The following is a 13966-nucleotide window of genomic DNA, read 5'->3' on the forward strand; positions in this document are numbered from 1 at the left end:
AAACAGCCGACATTTGGCGACGCTACCACTGGTTTCCCCATCAAATGACGTCTGAGAAACGAGCGCAGAAATTCCATTCTGACGACTCGTCACTGCCCAGATCTGGGTAGTGCTTTTGATCGGTTGAATCAAATTTTCCTCGCGGCACGACCAATTAGAAGCAAAATCCAGATCTGGGACGCGTCATCAGTATAGAATTTTCGGACATCATTTGGCGGGGCAGCCAGTGGTAGCGTCGCCAAATGTCGGTTGTTTTCTCAGGCTAGAAAATAATATGAATTTAATCAGAAATTCCGACCTTAATTTAAGTCGTGTTTATTTCCGCGCCGTTAATTAGGTGAGCGTTAATTTCCGCGACCTCCATGTTCTCGATACACGTTTGAAATTCTTGACACCTAAGAACGAGAAGTATTTTAAAGGAGTTGGGATTCGTTAGTATCAGCGCCTGTGAATAACCCTGGAAGTGGCCAGATTTCTTCGCTTGACCCCTTCGCACGTTTATGGAAATTATAATTACCTTTAAAACTTCTTCTGAATTCAATTTTTGGTTCACAGAGGAATAGTTTATATTTCAAATGAAGCAAGGCAAGACATTAGAACATCTTAATTAGAGAAAAATTTTTTTTTTTAATTTTCGCCATTGTAAAGGTATTTTTGACGTTTTTTGAAAGCATGACGTCGTAAGTGACACCTATTTTTAGTGACAACATTAAAAATTTGAAAAGCTGTGTTCAAGACGTTAAAGACATTTTTGCTACACAAAAAGAATACTATAGTGAAAACCCTATCTCAATCGGATAAAATGGCGTGAAGTTACAGCTAATTAAACAAAATCAAATTTACCGCCAAATGACTATATATGGTCCAAATTAGGGGTATTTTAAACCCGAGAACAATGAATGTATTGGCACAGGACCAACGACAACGTTGCTGTCTCAACAAGTTTTGTTTCTTTGTTAACTTCGCGTTAATTACCTTGAGCTCATTTTGAAATGCTTCACTCTCTTTCGCGTTAATTTTCTAAATTCAATCTTTTTCCACTAAATTCGCGTTAATTTAAATCGCGTTAATTTCCAATACCTTAATTTCATGGATCATTAATTTCATATTATAAGGTAACTAAAAAAAATAAGCCGAGGACCCCCACTTTTTTCGGACGAGAGCTTTTGGTATTATTAGAAAAGGAAAATGTACAGTTATTTAAAAACAATTCGGTGGAGCGCAGTTTTTTTGTTAAGGTGGAAAATAGGAGATCACTGCGCAGTGGAAATTTCGTTTCGTAGACTTTTTAATATTTTTTCTCTAACGTTTCCTCTTAAGATCTCTTAACTCTAATAAAATATTTAAAGCTAAAAGTGATCTTGCACAAAAATAACCGTGAAAAGCCATATTTGTTTTGACAATCTCGCAAGCGTACAAACTGGGATGTGCGCCCGCGATGGGCTTCTCAAGTACCAGCATGAACCTCCTTACATCTGTGCTAAAATTGTTGTTAACTGACGTCGTAATGAAAACGCCGTGCCTATTTTAATGCGCTCACTTTAATACATCTCTTTGCTTTCAGATGTGATTGTTGTACATCCAAGCTTTTTTTGCTGTTTCCGTGAGTGATTCCACGCTTTAAATGTCATTTTGCCCGTAGGAAAGTCCGTGGGGTACTACTTTATATGGTATATACGGAGATGTGCGCTGGATAGGGTACGGTTTTTGTCCTCTCTGTCCTAAACAGGGTATATAATTTTGCACGAGTCTGTCCTTAACAGGGTATTTAATTTCTTGCTAGTCTGACCTAATTACCAGAAATACGTGAAAGTATGGTATGCACGATTGATTTGACTTGCTTAATGAAAATTGTTTGTATGTACAGGTATACAAAAGCACTGGCTGAATTTGCTCAATTGCAATTTTGATAATAAATGACTTAAGCACAAGAGAAGCATAACCACAAGACCGTGGACCAATCATAGATCACTTTGACCCAGACCTCATCCGAACATATCAAAAGCAATATGGCGGACGCTTCGTCCGCCGTCTTGTTTATCGTCGGGTTGAGGAGAGCTGGTACTGGGAACTGGGTCAAATATGCCATTCTGCGCGTGGGGAGTCCTTATGCTTATGTTTATTCGCTAGTGAAAAGCAGGCCTTAATAACAACACTGCGTGCATTTGGTTCTGTCCTAAATCGAGTCATGAAATTGAGGGTGTTGCTCTAAACAGGGTACGGATTTTATCCTAAACAGGGCCAGAGTTTCAAACCCTCATCATCTCACCTATACCCACTGAATATTTATTAAAGTATGCCCCCGGGCAAGGAAAACAGCTGTACAGTTACTATTTCAGTATCCGCCTTATAATCCTTGCTTTAGCCAACCTTCACAAGTCCTTTTTTTTGGCACTGTAACTCTTAGCAGGAGAACTTTAAAAAATCATGCAGAATATTTGCTCACTGGTGTGGTAATTAGATATTTAAGTCAAGCTGAAAACAAAACTGAATCTTTGGTAGAATAAAAGTTTCATACTTTGGATTTATTCCCTTTTTTAAGGGACCACTACATTTAGTTCAGGAACTAATTACTTTGAAGTTGTGTGAACTGGATAGTACCCTTTGCTTTTTTCTAACTTACTCAAACTGTCTACGAACGCCGCGTCTAACTAAATAAAATCTACTTTTTAATTCTGACAGTAAACGAAAATATTTTGTACTACTCTCAGTCTTATTCAACTTGGGGTGCCTGCGGTTAACAGAGGCAGCAAATTCACGGCATGTAAAAAATTTTAAAAAACTCATATTTATTTTCAGTTTCCGCAGTATATCGTAAGTGGTTTGAGTGCCCAGCAATGTTTCTTTACCGATTAATTTATATCCGAAAGGAATACAGTTACCCGTGTAGATCACAACCCCAGGACCGCAGTGATACTGATGTAGGCCGGTATCGAGATGTAAAATAATCCTGACTTATTCTTGTGCCACAGGAAATCAATCAGATCAATGCTGGATTGCACAGAAAACACATCGGCCTTACGATTTCTCAATCGGCAAAGATAACATTTTGCTCAGTCAAAAACAATATTCCACCCGTATTTCTAAGGCTTTTAAAAGTTTTAAATGATCACGCGCTCTTTTAATGTTGAGCGCGGATGGATCAGGGAGTTTGCACTGCGTGACAAAAGAGATTAGTTTCTTTTTAAACAAACGATAGCAGAAGACGTGTCCAAGAGAGAATGAGCTAGATCATTCTCTCTTGACGTGTCTTAAATTTTGAGATCTATTTCCCTAAAAAAAATGTCTTTCAAGGATTTCTTTCAAGCGGACATTATTATTATTGTGGACACATGGAACAGAGGAGTTCAGTTTGAATTAGATAACAAAGAATCTCTTACCTCTTTGATTGCTGAGCGGTTGTTATGTTTCAAAATAATGGCGGTCGGAAAGAAACGTTGAGCGAAAGGTTTAACAGATAAACGACCCAGAATGATCACACACGGGGAATTAACAGATTACAGCAATCAAAGAAGTAAGAGATTCTTTATTATCTAATTCAAACTGAACTCCTCTGCTCCCTGTGTTGTGGAGTGGAGTGGATCATTTATAGCTTGCTAAATTTGATTCATTTCCTACGGCACATGAACGCACTAACTTTCCGTTGGGAGATATATTAATTACGGTCAGTGTAAAAGGAAGACCGGGGACTGCGGACTGCGGACTGCAGACTGTAGACCAGGGGTAAAATGCAGACTGCAGACTGAGAGTAAAAGGCAGGCTAGGGCTAAGATGCAGAATAAAATCTTAAGACCACACTAGGGAGAAACTGAGAAAAATGACAAGGAGAAAACAATGTGGAAGTCGACTTTTTCCCCTGTAACCCAGAGTCTGCGTTACCAACGTTTATACCAAGATTGACTAGGGACGCATGTGAGACCTATGTTACAAGTAAACCATTTATTCTGCCAACTCGCAGCATTCGACGAAGAAGATATATACCAACAGCGATGACGACGAGTTGCAAGTATATTTATATTTAAAGTGAACCTTGTATTCTATTGATGTATTGCACACAGTGTGTAGTCACTTTCGTTGTTCAGTGAGATGCACATTCACCAGACGTTTCAATGAACCTTGACAAGGAACATCCGAACAGCTTAAGTCTGCGTACCTTGAATTACCATACTTTCATAGAAGGTCATCCAAATCTTCTGCAGAACATCGTTCTCTGTTGTTGGAATGATTTACTCCCTTTTTATCGCCATTATCCCTTCTGTACAGGTATTTTGGGTCAGCAGCTTTTATTTAAGCATCAACATCGTAGTGTTGTAGAGGTTTGTCGGACGGAAAAAAAGGTTAAAGATTGCGATTGTTTTCTGGTCGTCGACGACGTTCCAGAGAAGGAAGGAATGGATTTCTGAAAGCAGATGTCAAGTAAATGATCGTTTACATGTATTTGCGGGATTTTTTTGCCCTAAACCTTTCCACGACTACAGTTTATACACGGACTGCATTTTGCACCCAGCCTGCGTTTTACTCTCAGTCTGCAGTCTGCATTTTACACTCAGTCTGCATTTTACCCCTGGTTCGCAGTCTGCAGTCTGCAGTCCGCAGTCTGCGTTTTACACTGACCAATATCAATTATCATTTGATTGGCGCCGAGCTCTTCTCTGTTGCATTCAAATCAGCCCATATCCCACAATTCTGCCATATCGCTATCTTCCCTTCAGTACATGTGTTTATAAAAATGGATTTGCCGTATTTGTATCTTCGTATACCACAGCTCTAACACCCGTGACTATGTTGCGACAGAGCGCTGCGGCCACGTGGTGAGGCCAGACCATTGTGTAGTCAAACATTTTCGTAGCCTGCGTGGCAGGCAAAAACAACAAAAATAACGCAACTGTGAATGACTAGCTGTCAAATAAGTCTGGCCGCGATGCACGTATTCTAGTCGTATTTCTCGCACTGTTTTTCTTTTGTTTTCCTAAAACAAGAAATCTAAAGTAAAGGTACTATAAAAAAAATTTCAAATGCGGTCGTCCATCGAAGGCACCGTCCTTGAAAGTTGCAACGACGCGTGCCGAGTTACATAAAATCCAGCATAAATCTATTCAAGTTGTTGCTGAAGGAATCGGGCTGGAAAACTATTTAATAAGAAATGTAGCGGCTCTTCGCAACTTTCAATGCAATGTTTGTCTAAGAAAAATTAAAACACTAAAAGAATGCTGGTAGCGGGGAAAGAAGAGCTGAACATCGAAGATCTGCAAGAAGGCAACAATTTATTATTAAAGTGAGTTCCTGGTGGTTTTATAACCGGCAAGAAGAAGTCCTCAACTAAAAATCGCTATAGATCGCTTTGTCTTCAATTATCTTGCCGTTGATAAAGCTCGTCAAAGAGCAGATAACAAGCACACAGGCAGCATGATTTTTCCTTTCTTTCTTCTGGCGAGTAAAACCGACAAGCCGATGGGAGATGATACTTTTCAGAACCAGTCAGTAAAACTCATCTGCTGACAGGCCTTTTCCTTCATACGGTTCTTTGACTGCTTTTTTCTATTCTCCTTTTAAGCCGATGCCTTCTAACGATGAATTCCCGTTTAGTTACTCAAATGGCGTGATGTTGATTCCAGCCAATCGGAAAAAGGTATTAAGTCGAAGATTGACATTTAATTAATTCTGACTACCGTAGACGATGTAATAAACGCCCACTCTCAAATAAACGCCTCTTATCTAATAAAAGCCCTCCTTACGCTGGTAAGTTAGTATTAAACGCTCCTCTCTAATAAACGCCCCCTGTCTAATAAACGCCCCCCTTGAGAATTGCCTCCAAATACTAGGAAATGGCGAAATAGAGCAAAATCAATCGATTTATTGATTTCATTGCTTGATTAACAGGTTGTGTATTATGTCATGTTCAATTTCTAGATAAGGCGTTAGCCCGCAGTCGAGATTCTATAAACACAAAAACGTTTTTAGCCGAAAGCATACTGTATACAGTTATGTTGAGTTCGTTAAAATGAGTTACGGGAATAAACGCCTCTCTCTTTTAAACGCCTCCCATCTATTAAACGCCCCCTCTTGGACCCCTAAAATTAAATAAACGCCCCGGGCGTTTATTAGATCATTTACGGTAATCACTATTTTCATGCTCAGAATCTGAGCGTGAAAAATGGAGAAAACAATGGCGTCCTTGCAGGCGTTCCTTTCCTTTCTCCCTCGCGCGCCCCACGTGCTCTCGCGCGCCCAAATTCCCCCTTCCCCTTCCCCTTTTAACGCCTGCCACGCAGGCTAACATTTTCGCCGTCGCTACAGGTAGAGGGTTCAGCGACGCGGTAAGCCTCCCCGCAGACGTCCCGTGGGGTTCGTTCGTCACGCATTCATTTCTCCCCCACCCGTGGGGGAGAAATGAATGCGTGACTAACGAACCCCAAAGGACGTCTGCGGGGAGGCTACGACGCGGTTTTATAATAGGCTTTTACGCTATAGAATTACAGTATCTGTATGTCACCTCTGCGGACTGTCTGGACCCGTAGATTATGTTTTCATCCCGAAAAAAAAAGTCTTTTGACTGGGATAACCTTAAGCAGCGTTGACCAAAACGGATTTGCAAATCGAGGTCAAGTAGTCACGGGACCTTACAGCGTCAGCAGCGACTAACAAATGTGAAGTTTGCGTTCACTCAGTTGTAAGTAGGGCACTAAACATTCATTCTTTTACTATATAATTTGCTGAAGTGTTCAAGCATTCGCTCGAAATTTGGTTTTAATACGTAATTTCGAAGACTGCATGCCAACAATTTCATCTCTCCCGGTGAGTGTCACGTTGCGCGTCAATCACGTCTTATTTTATTTTGCCGTCTACCGTATTTAAATTTACTTTTAGAAATATCGAAGGTTTAACGGGATTTTGTGAAGTTATTTTTACGACTTTTGTTGCAAATACAGCATGAAAATAATTTTCTATCTTTCAGTTAAAACACCGACAAGCCAAAGTTCGTCGCTTTTCTATATTTCTTTGTACGACTGCTTCATTTATAGTTCAATACCGAAAATGTCTTGAAACGAGACGCCATCTTGGCTCCGGTCGCAAAACAGTGAATGGCCAAGTAAATGCCGAGTTACGGGAGCCAATCAACTGAACGCGCGCGCGAAAAGTGCCATTCACTGATTTGGTAAATACTAAGACTGTGTTAGATCCTGTGATGTAATTACGGTTAAAATACTTTTTGACAATTCTTGGGAATTGCCGAGAATTCCCAGAATTCCCTGGATCAATAGGTAAAGCAGGAATTCCCGAGAATTCCCAAGGATTTTAAACCTGTTTCTGTTCCAATAAAATCCCGAGAATTCTCGGGAATTTTCAGGAATGTTTGTGCAAATTGACGCGAGAGAATTTTCCGGGAAATCCCGGGAATTCTCGTGAAACATCAGGATTTCTTGAGAAATTTCGCACGAGTGTTGAAAGGAGAGATTTACATTGTATTGTTGTTGAATCCCCGTCACGGTTCAGGATCTTGATGAGCAATCAACAAAGCCAGAGTTTTTATAAACAGAAGTTCTTTTTGTTACAATATAATATCTTGGAGTAAACAACTATTTATTTAAGGGGCTAATTCAGACAGGAAAGAGGAGTGGTACTAGCCTTTTTCATTTTTGAAGGAAAAAGGGAAGGGCACAACAGTGTTACAGTTGAACTAAGTGTGCATACATCATCAACTCCGTCGCTCACATGAGAGCATGCGAAAACTAATTTGTAGCTACGCGGGTCTCCTAGCACAAATTGGCCCGATGTTGCATGTGATCTCTTCTAAATCAATGTTTATTTTATAAGTTTAGAGTTCCAGTAGAGCAGTTTCAGGAAGTTGCATACAAAAGGAAAAAACGCTGAAAACGTGACAGTCATTAACTTCTTGTTGCATCAAACTGATGACTTACAAGTTTGTGTTGTGTAAGTTATTTGGGCCCGAAAACTTGGTTGTTTATTTAAAACATTGACATTTCGCGTTTAAAGCTTCTGAAAATCTTAATAAAATTGCTACACCTCCTCCTTTTAGATCATCTCCATAGTATATTTTACCCACACCTTACTCGATCCTCTAAGTCTGCTCTCATAGCGCAACTGTGGCCTACGAAGATTTGAATTTTCGAGGTCGGTGACCTGGTGACGTGTCGGTAATCGCAAGCTTTGTTTTAAACAGTAAAATTAAGACCATAATACGAGCGTAAATCTAACTTAAAGTCATTGTTGACCTAAAATTCCAACCCAAAGTTTGATATGGGAGTTAATAATGTGGTCGAATGCAGCAGTCCTAGGCTCCCATTTCTGTGGACTAAAGACATCGATTTCATGCATCAAGGACAATTTCTCCGGTACACCTGACCCACAAATCTAGACGGACTGTTTTTTTGCACATGATAAATAACGAAAATTCAATTCAATGTCTCGGAAAATTGACTTTGTGGCTTAACTGTTATACTATCACAACAAGCTAAAAATGTCGCCTTTTAAATACCATTAGTTTCGAAAGTGTACAAAGGTTGCCAAACATCTTCGGACATTCTCGGCAATGTTCGGAAGTCTCTGAGACGTTTTAGTGAATCCCGGTCATTACAAGAGCAGAATCTCACCCATTTGACTCAGAAAAAGATGGGAGGTAATTAGTATACAGACTAAAATGTATCTTTTCATATCTCATGTGCATCAGAAACATCGTGTGTCAAGATCTTGTTTCCGGAGACTGAATTTAGATGAATAACAAAACACTGAAAAAGTGGCTCTTGCTGATAGTTTGTCTTACATAAAGACTTTGTCAGGGCGACTGACTGACGTATATGGGATTATTTGCCATTGTCGCTTCCGGTTCTCTAGTCCCGTTTAACTGACAGTCATGAGCACCGTAAGTACCATAGCTGTGTATTTAGGAATTGTCTGAAAAGATTAGCAAGGAAAGAAAGCGAAATGGAAAAAGGAGTGCTTTCCCCTTCATTGATTCCTCAAATAAATCAAATAGCAAGAAAAATAGGGAAAACACAAATATTTTCTGGCCTCCGCTTAAAAACAAATGAGAGCGTTTGGCAGCTTATGATTTTTTTTTAGCCATTTGGGAGAAAAGACTTACTCCATAATGAGTGATGTTAGATGTTATCGTTAGTTTGACTTTGACTGCTTCATAGCCAATCAGATAATTAGGTCGACTGTACACATGACACATGTTTGACTGGGATGGGCGCCAACTATGATTGGTGGACATTGTCTGAGTGGTGCTTTCTCCAGGTTTTTTATTTATGTATGACGTTGTAGCATCCACGCTCCAGAAATGTCGATTCCGCTATCCTTGTTGATCTGGTAAGAATGCTGGAACAGCTGTGAATAGCCTCCTTTTTCTCGATGCATCTGTGTGTATCAGTATTTTTTGTCACTCGCAGTCAAGAGCCACCTTTTTTCAATGAAGTGTGTTGAGTGTGTATGGATTGATTGGGCGTGTCGTACTAGTGCAAGTCTTGGATCTTGATCAACACTTTGTCTCTTATCTAAGTGGGTATTTGTAGATCTTTTAAAGTAGGCTAAGATCTAATGAAGGGCGAGCCAAATGCCTCGTTAGTGCGTCTTGATTCTTTCTTGCCTTGATTTCATGGTTTCGCCTCTGTAAATTGCGTCACCCTTGCAAGAAACCACGTACGTATACGCAATATTGCAGTCCTTATTGGATTTGGCAGCGGTTAATGCTTGGTGCTTGACCTTAGATTTGGCTTAATTCTTCGATTGACGCAAGGAGCTAAAGAAAACTCAGAATACATGTCAATTGTCAGTTAGATGGTAGATTATTTGTCTGTTTCCATCAATGTGTTTCACTCTCTTAAAGCTGTGACAATGCAGAGGGGCAAACTGAATATTTCCCAATTTTTTTCTGTTTTTTTGGTGGGGGGGGGGGGGGGGGGAGGAGGGGATTAGCATATGGTTGTTCTTTATTCAAAAACCTTTCTTTTTTTAAAAAAAAAATGAAATGGCAGGGTGTTTTGGCCTTCATTAATTTTTCCAGGCTTTAGGTTCGACAGGGCATGCCGGTGGGCAAAGAGGTTAAGAGGTCCGCATTGTTTGCAAGGTATTCAGCTCCTCAAAATGATCACGTTTGCCAGGTTAGAGTTGGATGTAATATTAAAGTAACCCCGGCCCCAGTTTGAGGTTCAGTTGTCAAAAAAAAAGACAGATGTTGCCTGGGCAGGTAGTTTAGCTTACGTTTAAAAGGCCAATTAACATAACAGAGAAGCCAGAAGCGTTTTAACACCGACCAACTATGATATATTATCCTTCTTGGTTGCTGTCGCTTGGAGCGATTGTAATTGTTTTTTCCTCTTCAAACGCCTGCTGTCCAAGTAGTTCACACTCTAGTAGTGACACAGAAGGAGGGGGAGGAGATGAATGTTCAGCTAGTGATTGTACAGTAAGCACCTGGTCGTCTTGGAGTTCTTGCAGTCGAACGTGCGGCAGTGGTGTAAAGACTCGTACGCGAACAAGAACATCATCTGAGTCTTGCGGTGGAAGTTGTTATTACCACTTCAAAGAAACAACAACATGCAACTTTAACTGTTGTCCGGTGGATTGCTTATACTCTTGGGGCCCTTGGAGCTCGTGTTTGGGATGTGGAATGTCGAGCCATTCGCGCTTACCAACTATACACAGATACAGTCGGTGCAATGGAAACTCTTGTCCCTCCAAGCAGACCAGGTCTTGTAATACCAATAAGTAAGTGTGCATTGCTTTATTAGATAAGCGTCTATTGTAGTTGCGATCTAGTGTTGTCGGTATTTTTAAATTGCGTTAAATGAAGAAGAAGACAATCCTGTCATGGTGGTTTTTTGTGACAGCGTTGGAGCCAGGAAAATTCAAGATTTCGTGCTTGGACAGGTTTTTGGCCAGTACTATTGTACTGACATTGCAGAGCTCGCTCAACTTTCTCGCGCACATACTAGATTTAATGTGGTTACGTTTTTGTTGAGTATTACCGTATTATTTTTGTTTCGTTTCAACACAAAATGAACTCTTTAACGTATCATCGGCTTTAAAAGAACACTGCTTTTCCCACGCAAAGTAAAACAGTCACAGAAGATTTCGTGCACGGACAGGTTTTTGGCCACTGCTATTGCAATGCACTTTTTTTTTAGGGTGTGCACAACTTTCTTGCGCACTTATATTTAATGCGCGCGGTTACGTTTTTTTTGAACACTACCGTGTTATTTTTGTTTTGGTTTCACGCAAAACGAATTCTTTATTGTACCATCTACTTCCATTCTGCAACAACAGTCACTTTTTTAAAGCATCTATTCATCTCTCACACCCGACAATCTTCCACCTCTGACCACTTGAGTAAAATACTAAATTCCTTTTACCTACATTTTGAGAGGTGTCTTAGAAAAAAGTTTCTCAGACTGTATTTATGGAACAAGAATAACATTTCCAGCATGCAGCAGCTGCTAATGCACATGTCGTAAAGAAACACATTATGATCGAAATACAAAGTTTATTGTACTTTGTTCTGCCCCGGTGGCCTTGTCTATACTCATTGGGCTCCTGAAGCTCTTAATGTTCGGGATGTGGGATATGTCGAGCTATTCTCGCTCACCAACTATATACAGATACAGTCGGTGCAATGGAAACCCTTGTCCCCTAAGCAGACCAGGACTTATAATACCAATGTGTAAGTATACATTGCTTTATTAGATAGGCTGCGTCTGTTGTAGTTGCGATCAAGTGTACATGTGTTGTCAGAATTTTTAAATTGCGCTTTATGAAGAAGAAGACAATATAATTGTGTTGGCCTTTTGTGCCTGCGTCCGAGCCAGCAAAATTTAGGATTTCGTGGATGGACAGGTTTTTGGCCACGGCTATTGTACCGACTCTGCAAGGCCCACACAACTTTCTCGCGCACTTCTATTTAATGCGGTTTCGTAATGTTTTTGCGACTGCTACCGTGTTATTTTTGTTTCGTTTTGACGCAAAATGAATTCTTCAATGCCACACTCTCTGCTTCGAAAGGAAACTACTGTTTTTTCCTCGCAGAGTAAAACAGTCACTTTTTTAGCACCTTTTCATCGTTTGTAGCCGTCAATCTTCCACCTCTGACCACTCGTGTAAACTTGTACTAAATTGCTTTTATTACAAATGGATTTGCGGGGGCCTCCTACAAAAAGCTTCTACTATGTTGGCAGTATTTGTAGTAAGCATAACATTTCCGGCAGCGGCAGCAGTTGCTAATGCACATGTCGAGCTCGTCGATTGTATAAACTTTTCACCAATTTATTTTTCGTGCTGCCCACTAGTGGCGCTAAATTGCATCGGGAGAAATGGTCGGATATTTAGTACGCATATCAATGAGCCATTGAGGTGGGCTAATCAGGCATGAATGTGCCAAGAAAGCGGCATAATAATAGAGAAAACGGGCGATTTTGGCTCAGCAGAGTCAGGACTGAAATCGTCATTTCGGTGAGATGAGTTCTTTAACATTATAGAGCGAGGATTAATTTTTCATTCCAGCCAAATTTTCAGTAAATTTAATGAGAATTAGGTGCAGTGTTTTAACATTGAAAATCAAGCTTTTTACAATATTTTTGGGAGTAATCGAAACATATTAAGATTGAAATACAGGGTTATTCTTCCTTGTTCTGCCCAATTGTCCACCCGCACTCTACTCAACTTCCCGGAGGTGCTTACCTCCACCCTAATTTCCACTCGAGCAAAAGCCCAAGGCTCGTTTCAGTGATTTTTGATACTCCAATGTAGAAGTGACATACCACACATCAGTATAATGTTTAAAGCATTAGACTTGGAAGACACTTTCACATTGCCCCTGATACACAGATACACATTGGCCGCCCCCGCTCCCCCCCCCCCCCCCCCCCCCCACCAAAAAAACGCAGAAGGTATGTGAGATTTGGCGAGGGGGAGGGGGGTGGTGGGGGCAAGATGTATTTGAAGCACTGTGACAAAAGTGGCAAATTGCAAATTAAAGTATTGTCGGTGATGTGGCCCGGAAAAAGGAGTTTGCCTGCGATGTTACAAAGCGATGCCTACACTAAAATGCATTATTACTGAAAGTGGAAACTTTAAGCAAAAAAATTGCTAAACGACTGTTTCCGAATAGGTTTTCGGGATCCAAGATTTGGCTTATTTCAGAATTTAGGCCGGAAGATACTTTCGGGATTCATTGTGAACGGCTGGGGTACGGATTTTTTTTTGGCCGGATTTTATGATGCGAGATCGGGAAAATAAATGAACCAGTCCGATAAAAAAGCGAAAATTCCTTTATTTTGTGCCCTCACGATATTTCCTCAACCTTTCCAAGTGCATAATTTACCGTGGCACATTTTTATCCCAAAGTCTTCCACTAGTGCTCCAAGAGGGGAGGTAGCGCAAATGTCCGGCGGAGAGGGATAAGCCGATAACAACCGTCGTCGGGTAAACGGGATTAGAAAGTTACTTTGTTTTGTTCGGTGTAATATAAGGGGATTAAATAAACCTATAAGGGACCCACTGTTTATTTAATCAAATGATACTTGCAAAGAGCATATTTTGTACTAATGCCAGGTCACGTATTAGGTAAAGAGTCTCGCCAAATCTAGGGCTAATTTGGGACTGATGAAGTTACGTTACTGCTCGAGATCACGTAGCTTACAAACTGAGACACTGTCATGGGTGTTTTTTTTTTATATATAAAATCAGTGTTCTTCCATTTACCCAAAATATTCTGGCAAAGCATTTCAGGGGAAGGGAAGGATGAGCCTTAATACATAATTTTTGCATTATTTCCGAAGTGTTTTATAGAAACTCGCCTCAGTTAAAATGATCTTTTATTACTAGCTTGACTAATTTGCACCTGTAACTGAGTCAGTAAATTAAGTTTTTACCATGTAGCTGCAACCATATTTTGCAGAAAAGCTGAACTTGGTTGACACAATTGATCAACACAGAAGGTAGTTAAAGCGTT

At 40.3% G+C, this 13966-nt stretch overlaps 1 protein-coding gene across 1 annotated transcript in view; it reads left to right on the top strand.

The window, feature by feature from the left end:
• The first annotated feature begins 10279 nt into the window (after positions 1 to 10279).
• Positions 10280 to 13966, top strand: part of LOC140937884 (protocadherin Fat 4-like) — a 45019-nt gene continuing 41332 nt past the window's right edge. The window contains 1 exon segment of the mRNA XM_073387456.1: positions 10280 to 10728. Coding sequence (XP_073243557.1) covers positions 10280 to 10728 — 449 coding nt within the window.

The sequence above is a fragment of the Porites lutea genome, chromosome 5 (assembly GCF_958299795.1).
Source record: "Porites lutea chromosome 5, jaPorLute2.1, whole genome shotgun sequence".
In the NCBI taxonomy this organism is placed as follows: Eukaryota; Metazoa; Cnidaria; class Anthozoa; order Scleractinia; family Poritidae; genus Porites; species Porites lutea.